The 16,413-nt window shown below is 42.5% G+C and overlaps 1 protein-coding gene across 3 annotated transcripts in view; it reads left to right on the plus strand.

Annotated features, from left to right (window-relative positions):
* The first annotated feature begins 13,962 nt into the window (after positions 1 to 13,962).
* The window catches only part of LOC143122188 (ferroxidase HEPHL1-like), a 133,983-nt gene continuing 131,532 nt past the window's right edge, over positions 13,963 to 16,413 (plus strand). For 2 of the 3 annotated variants that reach the window (XM_076283042.1, XM_076283041.1), the window contains exon 1: positions 13,964 to 14,182. In XM_076283042.1, the coding sequence (XP_076139157.1) occupies positions 14,055 to 14,182 (128 nt within the window). In that variant the 5' untranslated portion in view covers positions 13,964 to 14,054. Of the gene's footprint in view, positions 14,183 to 16,413 lie in introns of all 3 variants that reach the window. The other variant, XM_076283040.1, reaches the window with a different exon arrangement.

Raw genomic sequence — 16,413 nt, forward strand, 5'->3', positions numbered from 1 at the left:
GAGCGGGAGTGTGTGTTGTGTGTGTGAGAGCGGGAGTGTGTGTGAGAGTGTGAGTGTGTGTGAGCAGGGTGCGGGAGAGTGTGTGTGAGAGCGTGAGTGTGTGTGAGAGTGTGAGTGTGTGTTGTGTGTGTGAGAGCGTGAGTGTGTGTGACAGCAGGGTGCGGGTGTCCAGCCTGACCAGCTAAAGGTGGTTTGCTGGTTGACCAGCTTGTTAACCAGCTTGTTTGACCACCCTATGATGGTTGACCTGCTAGACCAGCAAATCTCTTGCGAAAACATACCTTTAGCTGGTTTACCCACCTAACGATGGTAATTCAGCTGGTTTTGCTTGTCGTACCACCTCAAGCTGGTCATTTTAGCTGGTGTTGCTGGTCTACACTGCTGGTTTAACTGGCCGTGCCAGCTTATGTTGGTCAAACCAGCATGACCATCTTACACCAACAATGTCAAGCTTGGCAGGCTGGTCACCAGCATGACCATCTTGCACCAGCTGTATTCCACACGACAGGCTGGTCAAACCAGCATGACCAGCTTCCTCAGATGGTCACGCCAGCATATCCAGCTGGTGGTCCAACCAGCTACACCAGCAAAGATTAGCAAGAGCTGGAAGAAAACCATCAAAGACCAGCTAAAACCAGCTACCAGCATAAGCTGGTTTCTAGCTGTTTTTTTCAGCAGGGGTGTGTGTGAGAGCGTGAGTGTGTGTGAGCAGGGTGCGGGAGAGTGTGTGTGAGAGCGTGTGTGTGTGTGAGGAGGGTGCGGGAGAGTGTGTGTGAGAGTGTGAGTGTGTGTTATGTGTTTTAGCAGGCTGAGGGACAGTACGAGAGTGTGTGAGAGCATGAGTGTGTGGGAGTGTGTTACTGTGAATGTGTGAGAGAGATAGTGTGTGTGTGTGTGTGTACTTGTTTAGCAGTGTGTGTGTGTGTGATCCTGATTTATCAGTTGAATGTAGAAACCAGCGCAGATCTGAGCTCTGGAATCATCTTGGGCTGGGCTCATGTGTGTGAGCAGGCTGGGCTCATGTGTGTGAGCAGGGTGCGGGAGAGTGTGTGTGTGAGCAGTGTGTGAGCAGGGTGCTGGGCTCATGTGTGATTCATGAAACGTTCGTATCACTTCAGTTCCAGCATAAGAATGAACGGATGTTGGTAAATGTGGCGGCTGAAAAACTAGCGTAGTTTAGATATCATGCCCATGTGGAACACTAGCGTAGTTTAGATATCATGTGGAACACTAGCGTAGTTTAGATATCATGCCCATGTGGAACACTAGCGTAGTTTAGATATCATGCTTATAGAACACTAGCGTAGTTTAGATATCATGCCCATGGAACACTAGCGTAGTTTAGATATCATGCCCATGTGGAACACTAGCGTAGTTTAGATATCATGTGGAACACTAGCGTAGTTTAGATATCATGCCAATGGAACACTAGCGTTGTTTAGATATCATGCCCATGTGGAACACTAGCGTAGTTTAGATATCATGTGGAACACTAGCGTAGTTTAGATATCATGCCCATGGAACACTAGCGTAGTTTAGATATCATGTGGAACACTAGCGTAGTTTAGATATCATGCCCATGGAACACTAGCGTAGTTTAGATATCATGTGGAACACTAGTTTAGATATCATGTGGAACACTAGCGTAGTTTAGATATCATGCCCATGGAACACTAGCGTAGTTTAAATATCATGCCCAATCATCATGTTCTAGGGGAACTTTAATTGCTGCTACATCATCCTTTTAGTGTATTTCTGTTCTGATCTGCATCTGATTGTTGATTTCCATCAAATAAGTTTCCTACCAATCTATGCATCTGTATCCATACAGCCTACATCAGCCTTATTTAGCCTTTTGACAGCCTACATCAGCCTTATTTAGCCTTTTGAAAGTCTACATCAGCCTTATTTAGCCTACATCAGTCTTATTTAGCCTTTTGAAAGCCTACATCAGCCTTATTTAGCCTTTTGAAAGCCTACATCAACCTTATTTAGTCTGCCTTTTGAAAGAAGTAAAAATAAGAGATTGATCTTCATGTACACGCCCTCTCACATACCAGTGACACATTCAGATGAGATGATGTGTTCCTCTATGCAGGGCTTTGAACCGATTTTTTTTTCCAATCGGTTCGTTCCGAACAGAAACGGAATTATAACGTTTCCGGTTATGAGTTCCACCAATAAATTGACGTTCCCAAACCGGTTAGAACAAAAAAATACTGTTCCCGGAACGGTTAATTTCGTTCCTGTCAGCTTTTTAATGCTATAGAATTATGTCACATCTTTCTCATCCAGCTTAAACCAAATGTAATAATATTACAACCATTATTAAATAATAATAATTATATTATTATTAATAATAATAATTAAATAGGCCTACAATTATTTCAAATGTGTAGTTTATTGTTAAAAGAGAAAATTTCCACACAAACGAAACGACATTATTAAGACACTTGGTTATGCCACTCGGGCAGGCGCGCCTGCAGGTGTATGTCCGTACGCACTGTGCGTACCATCACTCAACAACGAGAGAAAATTTACCTTGTGTGTGTGTATATTCACACCATATTGGCCTACCATACCTTTCCAACTATGCACAGTATCCCATTAGTTGCATGCCATCAGGCTATTTACAATTTTCTATTAAGTAAAGTTAGTGAACACTTATCAAAATTAACGCGCACACATGTTTGAGCAGGAGAATACGCACGCAGGCACGCATAGGCTACTTGTTTTTCTTTTACTCGGCTTTCTATATGGTTATCAGCACACAATGTTGAGCTAATTCACTAACTCAATACTCATCATGGATATCACAAGTTTAAACAACGAAAACAGAAAGGATGGAGGCAGCAAAGCTAGAGCAGCTATTCAAGATGGGCAAGAACAAGGTTGGCTAAGCAATTGGTGTGCTTGTCAGAACGACTGCATTACAGCTGTTTAAAGCCAGACGTTACAGTAGCTATAACACAACTAAAGGTAGCTTTAGCCTGTATAGGGATGTATAAAGTTGCCCAAATGAATAGGTAATTGTAGACGTTGTTGTTGCATTATTGCATGTGGATGTTGTTATGCTATGTATGCACGAACCTAAAGGAAAAATACTGTCCACGCGTGAACGTTTTTTTTTTTTCGGGGGGGGGGGGGGGGGGGATGGGTGTGCGTACCATAGCATTAATTCCTGCAGGCGCCCCTGCACTCGGGCAACAACAAATTCCAACTGTCGGGGGAAAAGGCCATACAGTAGGCCTACTCGTACCGTAACAAGCCATCTGTGCATTAGGCAAACAGAGGTGTTGGCGTCATTTAGCCAAATGTTCGCTAGTCCATCATTAACGTGGAGTCGACAAATATAGCTATTGTTATTGTGTTGAGTGTTATTGATGTGGAGTGGAGACTTTGTAATCCACCGCTCTCTCTCCATTCAGTCAGCGATGTCTGATGTAATGTCACACAGGAAGTGAACCTCAGCCATCATGGTAACGTGCGCAGGAAAATAATTACTTCAACGAAAACTTTGAGGAATGAAATAAAACCGGTATTAACCGGTTACCATTATTTTTAAATAAGTGTTCCTGTTCCAGAACATAAAAAATAATAACGTTTCCGGTTTCGTTCCTGTTCCCTGTAAAATACAAAAAGTTCCCGGTTTTCGTTTTCGTTCCTTGAACCGGTTCAAAGCCCTGCCTCTATGACACATTCAGATGAGATGACGTGTTCCTCTATGACACATTCAGATGAGATGACGTGTTCCTCTATGACACATTCAGATGAGATGACGTGTTCCTCTATGACACATTCAGATGAGATGACGTGTTCCTCTATGACACATTCAGATGAGATGATGTGTTCCTCTATGACACATTCAGATGAGATGATGTGTTCCTCTATGGATCACACCAATGACACATTCAGATGAGATGATGTGTTCCTCTATGACACATTCAGATGAGATGATGTGTTCCTCTATGACACATTCAGATGAGATGACGTGTTCCTCTATGGATCTAATTGCAAGATTTCAGAAGTCTATGATTAAAACGGTTAAATCGACACTGTAAAGCTTCTGTTCTCTTCTGTAATAAAAATATATCTGAATAACACGACTTGTTACTTTTCTAAGCAGTCAAAATGATTTGTTCTATTGTCATGGGGTAGAATAGATAGGGAGAAGTGGGGGAGGAAATTAAAATGAGGAAGACTGGGTCCTCACGGGGACTATTTTGGGAGTGCACTTTACAGGGACTCTTCTAATTATTTTAGTGAAGGAAACAAGGAAGGACATTTTGAGACAAGTTGAAATAACATGTCGACTTTAATCTCGATGTGTCAAATTTAAAGTTGACATGCTGACATTAAACTCGAGATACAGTTTAAATATACAGTTTAAGCTATGTACACTTCCCACATCTTCAATATTTAACAATCATGAATGGTACTTCAAATAGATGTTATTTCAGATAGATTGCTGCTACGCCTTGGTGAATGTCTGTTAACAACTCATTGCCGTCATCGTGAAGCACGTATATCTCACAGTTATGAAAATACCATGCACTATGCCATTTATATAACTAGAATAATACATGTTTCCAATGATTTACAATGTTTCTATAGTACAAAATGTTACGAAACTTTAGATTAAAAACACTCTTTAATAATGAAATAAACACTAAATAAACCGCTAATAAAAAATAAACCGCTAATAAAGTTTACTTTTGACCACCGAATTTATCGCCTGCACTGAGCAACGGAGGTTAATATGTTCTGTTTTGTCCAAATGATGTCTGTCTATCGTTGTTGCACTAGGAGAAAACTAGAATGTTTCATTCGTCCCCCGTTTCAATCGCCCCGGTCCCGGTTGTACCCTAGGCTTACTTTTGAGCGGTTGTTCTCTCTCCGAACTAGTTCTGATATCAAGATCAAGATCAAAGATCGAGATTAAAGGGATATTCCACCATTTGGGGAAATACACTCATTTTCCACTTCCAGTTCATCCAGCCGTTCTCTGAGTCTGACAGTAACACGGCTGGATGAACTGGGGAAAGGTAAAACTCAATTGTCAATAAAGTCAATATTGTGATAACCTGTTGAGTTTCTTGTGGTTCCAAAACAAGTAGCATAGCAAAATACAGTCTCTGTCGTGTCTTATTTGCCATTTTGTAAAATCCCATTGATTTCTGTTGGAAGACTCATTGCACGTTGATAGCTGCGCCACCGTCTATGCTTCAGGTTCAAATATTGAGCGGTTGTGAATAGTTCCACAATAGCAAATAAGACGGCTGGAAATCATACATTGCGCCGATATATTTGCTTTTAATAATCAACAAACACCACTAACCACTCGGTGAGTTGCACAGTTTTGAAAACGAACGTTAAGGGTTGTTTTAGGACATGTTTGAGTAGCCTACTACAGTATGGCCATTGCCAGCCACCCTGAGAAGTCAAAGGCGATTCAAAACGAGTCAGAAAAGTCGAGACAGGACCAATCATCAAAATATCGGTGTCCACCACTCTAGTTCATCCAAAACAAACCAGAAAAGGGCCTTAAAGTGCTAAAAACCGGAATTTTCCTTTAATATGGCGGACCCTCCATGTGGCTAGGGAGAGGACGAAATAACTAGTTTTGGAAAGGCCCATGGTTTACCAGCTGCTTTCAGGTGTGTAGGGGGAGATTAGGGGCACACACGGTGTAGGCTGGGGTTCTAAGGCCTCTGCTTTGTGGGGAGCTCTTTGGGGGAACACGGGGTCACGCCATGAGAACCCTTAAGTGTTCGGTGTTCGCACACAGGAGGAATTCTAATGGATGAGAAACGCTGAAATATTAAGGGGGGGGGGGGGGTAAATTATTAATTCCATATGTAACCTGCAGTGTGTTAACCTCACTGGACTTAAACCTGCAGCCATCGGCATTAAGGGCAACCATGTGTGCTAATGTCTGCTGCTAACACATCTATTAGCATAGAGGAGTGAGGTTGACTCACTGCACAGACAGTGCTACCTGCTGCTAACACATCTATTAGTGTAGAGGAGTGAGGTTGACTCACTGCACAGTGCCACCTGCTGGCCATGTGTGCTAATGTCTGCTGCTAACACATCTATTAGCATAGAGGAGTGTGGTTGACTCACTGCACAGTGCCACCTGCTGCTAACACATCTATTAGCATAGAGGAGTGAGGTTGAGTCACTGCACAGACAGTGCTACCTGCTGCTAACACATCTATTAGCATAGAGGAGTGAGGTTGACTCACTGCACAGTGCCACCTGCTGGCCATGTGTGCTAATGTCTGCTGCTAACACATCTATTAGCATAGAGGAGGGAGGTTGACTCACTGCACAGTGCCAGCTGCTGGCCATGTGTGCTAATGTCTGCTGCTAACACATCTATTAGCATAGAGGAGTGTGGTTGACTCACTGCACAGACAGTGCTACCTGCTGCTAACACATCTATTAACATAGAGGAGTGAGGTTGACTCACTGCACAGTGCCACCTGCTGGCCATGTGTGCTAATGTCTGCTGCTAACACATCTAGCAACATTTGGCAATCATGTGCAGCAACTTAATTTCCTTATTAACCCTCTAGGCGCCACAGTCGACTATAGTCGACAAGATGCGGTACTGAATAAAACGGCCGATTTAGTCAAATAGGGTGTCATATTTCGTTCGACCTCCACTCCACTAGATGGCAGACATGTCATACGTCATCCCCGAGTCGAAAAAAGGGCACTCTTCAAACAAAACTTTCGCGCTACAGCTGCAGTGAATCAGTGCGTGAAATACCGGAGCTAGTGTGCGTGTGAGCCACTTTGTCAGAGCGATATTGTCAACGTCAGCAAGTATTTGCATTAGATTATCGTCTAATGGCATCAAAAAAGTTTACCTGAAATGAAGTGTTGGGTCTTCTATTCGCGGACCCTGATTCTGAAGGGGTATATCTGCCTACAGAAAATGACGGTGATTCGTTTAGTGAGGCTTCAGATGCATCCCTGCCTTGCAATGATGCAGCCGGACAAAGTGAGAGTTTACTCCATAGTTTAGCTTACACCAAGCACAAATCGTTTGCCCAATGTCACTGGTGGGAATAATGTTTCACGGGTTCGGAGTGTTCATCGGGAAGTTAGCAGGGTGTTAGTGGTGTGGCGAACGAGGCTGGAGGTAGCCTAATGTTCATAGCGCTAGCTTCTGTCTTCTGAACGTGTGCCTCTCCACAATCGCGGCGACAGTAACGTGGTGGAGCCTTTGTCTAATGCCACTGGGTATGTTAGACGAGGTCGAAGTGCTCATAGGACAGTTAGGGGGGGAACGTAGAGGCAGTGTGGGGAGTCGCAATGAGAATGACAGTAGGCCTAGTCCGAGCTGTGCAAATTCTCTCCACTCGGCGCGCGCGAGGCAGATCTGGCCATGCTGCTCGCATGGTGGAGGTGGTGACACGCTCTCTTCCTCTCCCACACACACACATACACATTAGGTCATGCATAGTCTATCACAAGATGATGGGAATGCCGGCCCTGTATGGATAGGGATAGGGAGTCATTATCTCCACAGCAAAAGGCCTGCTACATAAAAAAAAAAAGTCAGCCATTTATTAGTAATGATTTACACTGTTGATTTGCTATCTATTTCCCTGATCATTTAGGACATACACTATGTGTTCCTTTTTGTGTGTTCATGTCCTTGTGATGTGTGTGTCTTTGTCAGCTAAAAAAAAAAAAAAAAAAACATCAACAAAAACAAGAAAAAGAAAAAAAATACTAACATTGTCTCTTGTCTTGTCTCGTCATCTTACTCCTGATCTGTGCCTTGCCGTGGCAAATGAGCTTTTGAACTAAACAGGTCTTGTCTACTTTTGTTTGTGTGTCATCTGAATAATATATATGTGCCCCATACATGGAATCAGAGTGCCTACTGTATGTAGTAAATGGAAAATCTCTACAGCAAAAGGCCAGTCTACCGCTACATGCATTTGGTTTGTTTCTGCCATTTATTAGTAATGATTTACACAGTTTGTTCACTACTTACTATTTACCTGAGCATTCAGTATTGTGCAATATAGCATACAGAAGGTGAGGGACATTTTGGGGGGAAAGAAGTGGTCCATTTTATCATTCAAACATGCGACTTTTCATTAAAAAATTCTATAATCCAAGATGGCCGCTTCCATATGACGTCATAATATGCAAATTAGATATAAACATTTACTCCCTACATAAACTTTGGATCATCCTTAATATTTCTCTAATTTACAGAAAGTCTATCTCTTATCACTTTTAAGATATAGCCTTTTGAAATGAAGATGTCAAAATCGAACGTTTCGAAAAAAAACCTCTGGCGCCTAAAGGGTTAACCCTTTATGGCCTTTATTCCTTTTAAACCTTTATGGCGTTTATTCCTTATTAACCCTTTATGGCCTTTATGTAAGGGATAATGTATTGTCTGCCCGTAATTATCAGAAAATAAGTCCCGACAGGGAGAACAGAACCCCGACGCGCAGGGGAGGGGTTTTGCTTCGACCTGAAGGGACTTATTTTCTGATAATTACCGGCGGAAAATACATTATCCCGCTTATTACACGGCTACTTGCCAAAACGAGTAAAGAAACCTAACACAATGAATCTTTAAAAATGATTTTGCTACCGTTTCATGTCTTCCGCTGACAAAATAAATAGTTCGCCACACAGATAGAACTTGACAGTTTCAGGTGTTGCGTGGCAACGTCTTACCAGCTTACTTTTCCTTTCAATAAAATTCCATTGCAATAAGCGAACGGAATTTTTGCGGAGGGATATGAAAGACGTTAATCAACCCGTTGCCATTGACAGCGGTGATTATATACTTTGCCGGTGATTTATATAGATTTAACATAGGCCCGAACGTTGGGAAGGCCCATTCATGTGAATGGAACTTTCTCCAGTACTCTGAAGAGCCGTGTAATAATCCTTATTAACCCTTTGTGGCCTTTATTCCTTATTAACCCTTTATGGCCTTTATTCCTTATCCTTTATTCCTTATTAACCCTTTAACCCATATTTATTACCTTATTAACCCATATTTATTACCTTATTAACCCATTATGGCCTTTATTCCTTATTAACCCATATTTATTACCTTATTAACCCATATTTATTACCTTACCTTATTAACCCATATTTATTACCTTATTAACCCATTAACCCATATTTATTACCTTATTAACCCATTATGGCCTTTATTCCTTATTAACCCATATTTAATACCTTATTAACCCTTTATTCCTTATTAACCCATATTTATTACCTTATTAACCCATTAACCCATATTTATTACCTTATTAACCCATATTTATTACCTTATTAACCCTTTATGGCCTTTATTCCTTATTAACCCATATTTATTACCTTATTAACCCATATTTATTACCTTATTGACCCATATTTATTACCTTATTAACCCTTTATGGCCTTTCTGAAGTGCTGCCCAATGTTGGCATAATCATTACCACAGATTAGGCAAATCATACTCTGTCTCAGATGTTGTACTTCCGTCAGTACGCTTAAATGCCGTGCCCTGTGTACTTCCGTCAATACGCTTAAATGCCGCGCCCTGTGTACTTCCGTCAATACGCTTAAATGCCGCGCCCTGTGTACTTCCGTCAGTACGCTTAAATGCCGCGCCCTGTGTACTTCCGTCAGTACGCTTAAATGCCGTGCCCTGTGTACTTCCGTCAGTACGCTTAAATGCCGCGCCCTGTGTACTACCGTCAGTACGCTTAAATGCCGTGCCCTGTGTACTACCGTCAGTACGCTTAAATGCCGTGCCCTGTGTGCGCTGTGTGCTTCCTCGTGAAGTGCGTACATTTCAACAGAACATTTCAACAGAACATTTCAACAGAATATTTCAACAGAATCGTCTGAAATTAAACAGCAACTCTGTGCACGGATATGAAGATCGCAACATTTAAATATAACTTTAGTAATCAAAGTCCATAGGTGTCCCTGTGCACAAACCTTCAGTTGAACAGGTGCAGGTGAGGCAGGTAAGTATAATCCAAGAGTGAAAGATCAAAAATCACCGCACACTGATCACTGTAAACTTAATATTTATTTTAGAACGAACAACGCGTTTCGCCTAGCGCTCTGTACAGTGTGTCAGTGTGCGGTGATTTTTGATCTATAACTTGAGTAATGTCCTGTGTTGGACAGTGACATGGTTGTACTGTGTCAAAACATGAACCGTTTATGTTATAACTTGCTTGTACCTCTGTGAAGTGTGTTTTCCACTGCTGCTGCTCCAGATGTCTCAACCGTGACTACGGGTTGCACTACCACGAGCACTACCACGAACTACGGGTTGCACTACCACGAGCACTACCACGAACTACGGGTTGCACTACCACGAACTACGGGTTGCACTACCACGAACTACGGGGTTGCACTACAACGAACTACGGGTTGCACTACCACGAACTACGGGGTTGCACTACCACGAACTACGGGTTGCACTACCACGAGCACTACCACGAACTACGGGTTGCACTACCACGAACTACGGGGTTGCACTACAACGAACTACGGGTTGCACTACCACGAGCACTACCACGAACTACGGGTTGCACTACCACGAACTACGGGTTGCACTACCACGAGCACTACCACGAACTACGGGTTGCACTACCACGAACTACGGGGTTGCACTACCACAAGCACTACCACGAACTACGGGTTGCACTACCACGAACTACGGGGTTGCACTACAACGAACTACGGGTTGCACTACCACGAGCACTACCACGAACTACGGGTTGCACTACCACGAGCACTACCACGAACTACGGGTTGCACTACCACGAACTACGGGGTTGCACTACCACGAACTACGGGTTGCACTACCACGAGCACTACCACGAACTACGGGTTGCACTACCACGAGCACTACCACGAACTACGGGTTGCACTACCACGAACTACGGGGTTGCACTACCACGAGCACTACCATGAACTACGGGTTGCACTACCACGAGCACTACCATGAACTACAGGTTGCACTACCACGTGAAAATGCTCTGTCCCCTTTCACTGTGTAGCCAAGATGGCGTCTGTTGAGCCAAGATGGCGTCTGTTGAGGGCGTAAAGTGTGTGGCCAAGATGGCGTCTGTTGAGGGCGTAAAGTGTGTGGCCAAGATGGCGTCTGTTGAGGGCATAAAGTGTGTAGCCAAGATGGCGTCTGTTGAGGGCGTAAAGTGTGTAGCCAAGATGGCGTCTGTTGAGGGCGTAAAGTGTCCAGCGTTCCACTGTGTAGCCAAGATAGCGTCTGTTGAGGGCGTAAAGTGTGTAGCCAAGATGGCGTCTGTTGAGGGCGTAAAGTGTGTAGCCAAGATGGCGTCTGTTGAGGGAGTAAAGTGTGTGGCCAAGATGGCGTCTGTTGAGGGCGTAAAGTGTGTAGCCAAGATGGCGTATAATGTAACACAATATGATATAATATAATATAGTGTAAATTATCTTACTCCATGATGATTGGCTACAGCATGTTGAGGCAGAAAGCCATCCCATTTGAAGATCGTGTTTGGTTACAGTGAAGTTCCATCCCATTTGAAGATCGTGTTGTTTAAATGATCTTATTACATTGGGATTGGCTACAGTGAGGTACTGTAAGGGCAAATGTGATTATTCGTGAAGACAGAGGTCATTAGGTTTGAACTTAAAGATTAAGTCAATTATTTATTAAAACAGAGGTCATTAAGTTGAACTTGAACTTAAAGATTAAGTCAATTATTAATTCAAATGGAGGTCATTAATAAGGAAATGAGTCAAGATTAGGGCCCCTATCTTGGCGATCAGAAACGGATGGTTAGAGGCAAAAAGTTTAAATACATTTAGGGGCGTGTCCAGTGGTTTTATTATCAAACATCAGGCACATTGTTCAAAAGGGTTCTTATATTTCTTAATCAGTCATGGGTGTGTTTTGGGAATAACATCCTTTAAACCAATGAGAGTGACATTGGTCACATTGGTTATCACTACTGCGTGTAAACTACAATCGGGCCAAGTAAAGTAACACAGTAATCAGCCCAACTACTGTGTGTAAACTACAATCGGGCCAAGTAAAGAAACTCAGTAATCAGCCCAACTACTGCGTGTCAGTGTCGGCCCATTCAAGGGGACAGTGCCTCAGTGGAACTCCGCCGACAGTGGCAGCACTCAGCCAAAATCGGGCCGACTCTGGTTGCTATCTGGGGCTGCGTCTTCTTTGATAAGCAGTGTCATGAACCACACTCAGGGCTACAAATATGTTTTGTTTAGCTTCAAATATGCTTTGTCTGTCTTCTTTTGAAATGACATGCGGGGCTGAAGCCCTGGCAAGTGTGCGTTTGGTCCTATCTGAAATGAACAGTGGTCTGTAGCCGTGGCGCCTGCCAGTGTATGCTCGCTACGAGTGCAGAGAGAATCTCCCGTGTGTGTATATTCACTCCAAGTTGGCCTACCATAACTGGCCTACATTTTCTGTAAAATAATAACCACATGCATTTTTTCAACTTTTTCAACTATGAAGCATAATTATGCATAGGAGGTTATTTTGACGCATTGTGTTTGCGCAGGAGAGAGAATAACAGTGCACGCGATATGAGGGGGGGGGGGGGCGTTATCTGGCCCCTGCACTTTGAAACTCGCTCTGGCGCGCCTGCACGCACACACGCACGCACACACACACACGCACGCACACACCACCTCGCACACGCCTCTTAACACACAGACACACACACTAGGCTATAGCAGTTTCGTCATCTGGGGATTTTCCGATTTCCCAACTATCCGATATGACAGTTGGTAGACGTCAAGACGCAAGCGGCAGGAGGCGTATTCAGTTCCCGGTGTTGTGTGCCTTCTGCTTTTTCCCACCTACTGGTTTCCTTGCGCGTGCTCGCGTTGCTCACAACAGCTGCAGGAGTTGTCAAACACTCACAAACAAGTTGATTTAGACGGACTTGAAGTCGCATCAGTCATATCTACGCCATGATCACTAGACTCATGATATAGCCTACAACCACTCGGACAAAAGACATGTAAAATATAGGCTACATTTTTGCAAACTTTATAGCATTAACCACGTAAACAACACCGTGGCAACATTTTGTCTTGCATTAGGTGATACAAATGGTATTGCCCTTATCTAATAACTCCTTGTCTGAGCGACTACCAGGCCTATGGTTTTGAAAAGTCAAATGCTCCCACACAGACATTCGAAAATTAAGAACGTTTATTGACTTGAAAAATAGGCTACGCTAATTATTTGCAAACTGCATTCAATCCTTGAAGGCATCGCGGGCTGGTGCGCTAAAATAGATAGTTTCTTCTCGTGCCATTTAATTTCTCAGAATTTAAGTCTACTATAATAACGTCATCACCCCTTACATCTTTTATTTTTAGGTGATCAACATAGAATAGTAGCCTACTTAAATTGTGCACTAACGACCGTAGCAGCCCAAGGTAACACGTTGTTTTAGATGAAGGGCAACCACTTGTTTCAGATAGCCTTCCTCAGGACATGTTATTGGGGTGTTGCCTACAGTAGCCTACGTTTTTGATTGATGGTAGACTAGTTAATTGCATCGCGTAATAGCCAGGGGTAAGTTGGCTCGGTGGGGTAATAGCCAGGGTAAGTTGGCTCGGTGGGGTAATAGTCAGGGGTAAGTTGGCTCGGTGAGTACAGAGTCGGCCTGGAGAGTGATATAAGGGTTGATTTTGCGGGATCGAATCCAGTTTAATGCTAGTTTTCAAAACATAGCAAGTAATAGGCCTATTTGTTTACATGTCTTTTGTCCGAGTACCATAATGTAGCCTAGCGCTCATGGCGTATATGAAAAACGACTTCAAACCGTCTAAAACAACTTGTGAATGTCTGACGAGTGACAACTGCTGCTGTGGTGGTAGGCTATGAGCACAGCGCATGCACGCGCAAGGAGGAGGTGGAGAAAGCATAAGGCACAAGACCGGGAATTCAGTTTCGGTTTTGATTTGAGAATGACAAGACAAAATTCCTCTGCGTCTCCGAATCAAATGCGCTAAATCCCCCAGTTTGGACGATGATCTCCCGCGTTTCCCTCACCCCCGTCGCGCTGCTGCTGTTGCTGCTGCCTTTGGCCGGAGGCGTCACACGGACATACTATATCGGAATCCGCGAGGAAAACTGGGATTATGTGCCTGGTCAAGAGTGAGTAAAATAGCGCTGAGTGTGTGTGTGTGTGTGTGTGTGTGGAGAGACGGGGAGGATTTAATGTTTCCCAAGCAGTTGGCCACCGCACATGTAGGCTAAGCCTATGTCGCTAGCGAGCTAAACTCTTAACTTTAGAAAAGCAGAAGTGTCGTTACTTAACTTAAGAGTCGAGCTTAATATAATGTTCAGCCTGAACTAGTTCGCTGTATAGACACATTAATCATTCTGACATACCGGTATAGGCGGGTCAATATATGAAAAAAAAAAACACCTAACCTCAAAAAAATTGATACAAAAGGTTTTTCAACTGATTATGATACCTTTAGATGTACTTAATAACATATTAAAAATCTAGTAAAATCTGACCCCAGTAAAGGGGTCATTTTCAAGATGGCGTCCAAGATGGCCACCAGAAGCTAATTTGAGATATCTGAAGCATTAATCAGCCTAGGAAAGTGTTTTTCGTGTTTAATCAGATTTAGAGGTCACTGATTCATATATGTCACACTAAAGTATCAGTTCATAATTTTCAAAGACTTATAATATTCAAGACGGCGTCCAAGATGGCCACCAGAAGCTAATTTTGGCTATATTTGACGCATTGTTCAGCCTAGGAAAGTGTTTTTCGTGTTTAATCAGATTTAGAGGTCACTGATTCATATACGTCAGACTAAAGTATCAGTTCATCATTTTCAAAGACTTGTCATTTTCAAGATGGCATCCAAGATGGCCACCAGAAGCTAATTTTGGCTATGAAGCATTATTCAGCCTAGGAAAGTGTTTGTCGTGTTTAATCAGATTTAGCGGTCACTGAATCATATATGTCACACTAAAGTATCAGATCATCATTTTCAAAGACTAAGAATTTTCAAGATGGCCACCAGAGGCTAATTTTGGCTATATCTGAAGCATTATTCAGCCTAGGAAAGTGTTTTTCATGTTTTATCAGATTAAGAGGTCACTGATGACTCTTTAACTCTTTTTTAGTGTTCTTATAGTAGGACCTGAGGATGCATGATGTTTTCTCTCTCAGTGTCACCATGCCTTCAAAACCTTTCCCTTCTGTGAAACATATGTCATTCCCGTACCGCTCCCTCAGTTTAGCTTTCAGATACTGATTACCGAATGGAATGGAATCAACCTCAATCAAATACTCTTTCATGTTAGATCCAAGTACAGAGACAGTCAACTGTTCTTAATTGTGTGCATTTCTGCAAGACACTCCGCTGTTCGTGTAGAACATATGGATTACCTTGCACTGCTGCCTGTGGAACGTGTCAAAATGAACAATGTGACAATCCACACAAGTTCCTTTCAGAGGAGTCAGAGGATGATGAATAATGATATAATAATTATTTCTGATCTACTTATGCATATAGTTTAAGATTCAGTTTAATTAGCTCCCCCCTAATGATAGATGCCAACAATTATTGATCTACACAAATATACAATGCATGCCTATACAGTACATGGGTCATGGTTTATTAAAGTCATAAAACAGCCACTTACTCGCAAACTCTACTCTACATATTGTAAAAGCATATACCCTGTACATGAAATATAACATAAATCAACAAAATAACATTTCCATCTTCCTCCACACCAAGCATAATACATACTCTATTCTGTATAGGCAAATATAGTGTAAAGGCGATATATTTTGGCATATACAGTCCAGGGAAAACAAATGAAACACCCTAAAATATATATTTTCTGAAAGCATATAATCTGTAGATAAGATATAACACCATTTAAAACATGTCCCATCTTCCTCCATGAATGCACAATACATTTCCCTCTATTCTGTATAGGCGAATCTAGTGTGAAGGGGATATATGTTGGCATGTACAGTCCAGGAAAAACAAATTAAACACTCTAAAATATATATTTTCTGAAAGCATATAATCTGTAGATAAAATATAGCACAATTTAAAACATGTCCCATCTTCCTCCGTGAATGCACAATACAAAGCCCTCTATAATGTATAGGCGAATCTAGTGTAAAGTAGGGCTGTCACTTTTGTGAAAAAATCCTGTTCGATTATTGAGACATAAGTGTTCATGGAATCGATTGTAAAATCGATTTTTCATGTCTAAAGACGTTTCCATTTTCAACGCCAAATATATAGCCTGGCCCTTACCGCCTGTGACTACGAATTCTCTTCGTCATACAGTCTGGAACAAAGTAATAAGAATCCGTCTCCGTAATGGGCGGATGCTTATTTCGA

This window comes from Alosa pseudoharengus, unplaced genomic scaffold (genome assembly GCF_046254945.1).
Source record: "Alosa pseudoharengus isolate Yale_2024_CS ecotype anadromous, Long Island Sound unplaced genomic scaffold, YU_APseudo_1.1 YU_APseudo_1.1_scf_13, whole genome shotgun sequence".
In the NCBI taxonomy this organism is placed as follows: Eukaryota; Metazoa; Chordata; class Actinopteri; order Clupeiformes; family Clupeidae; genus Alosa; species Alosa pseudoharengus.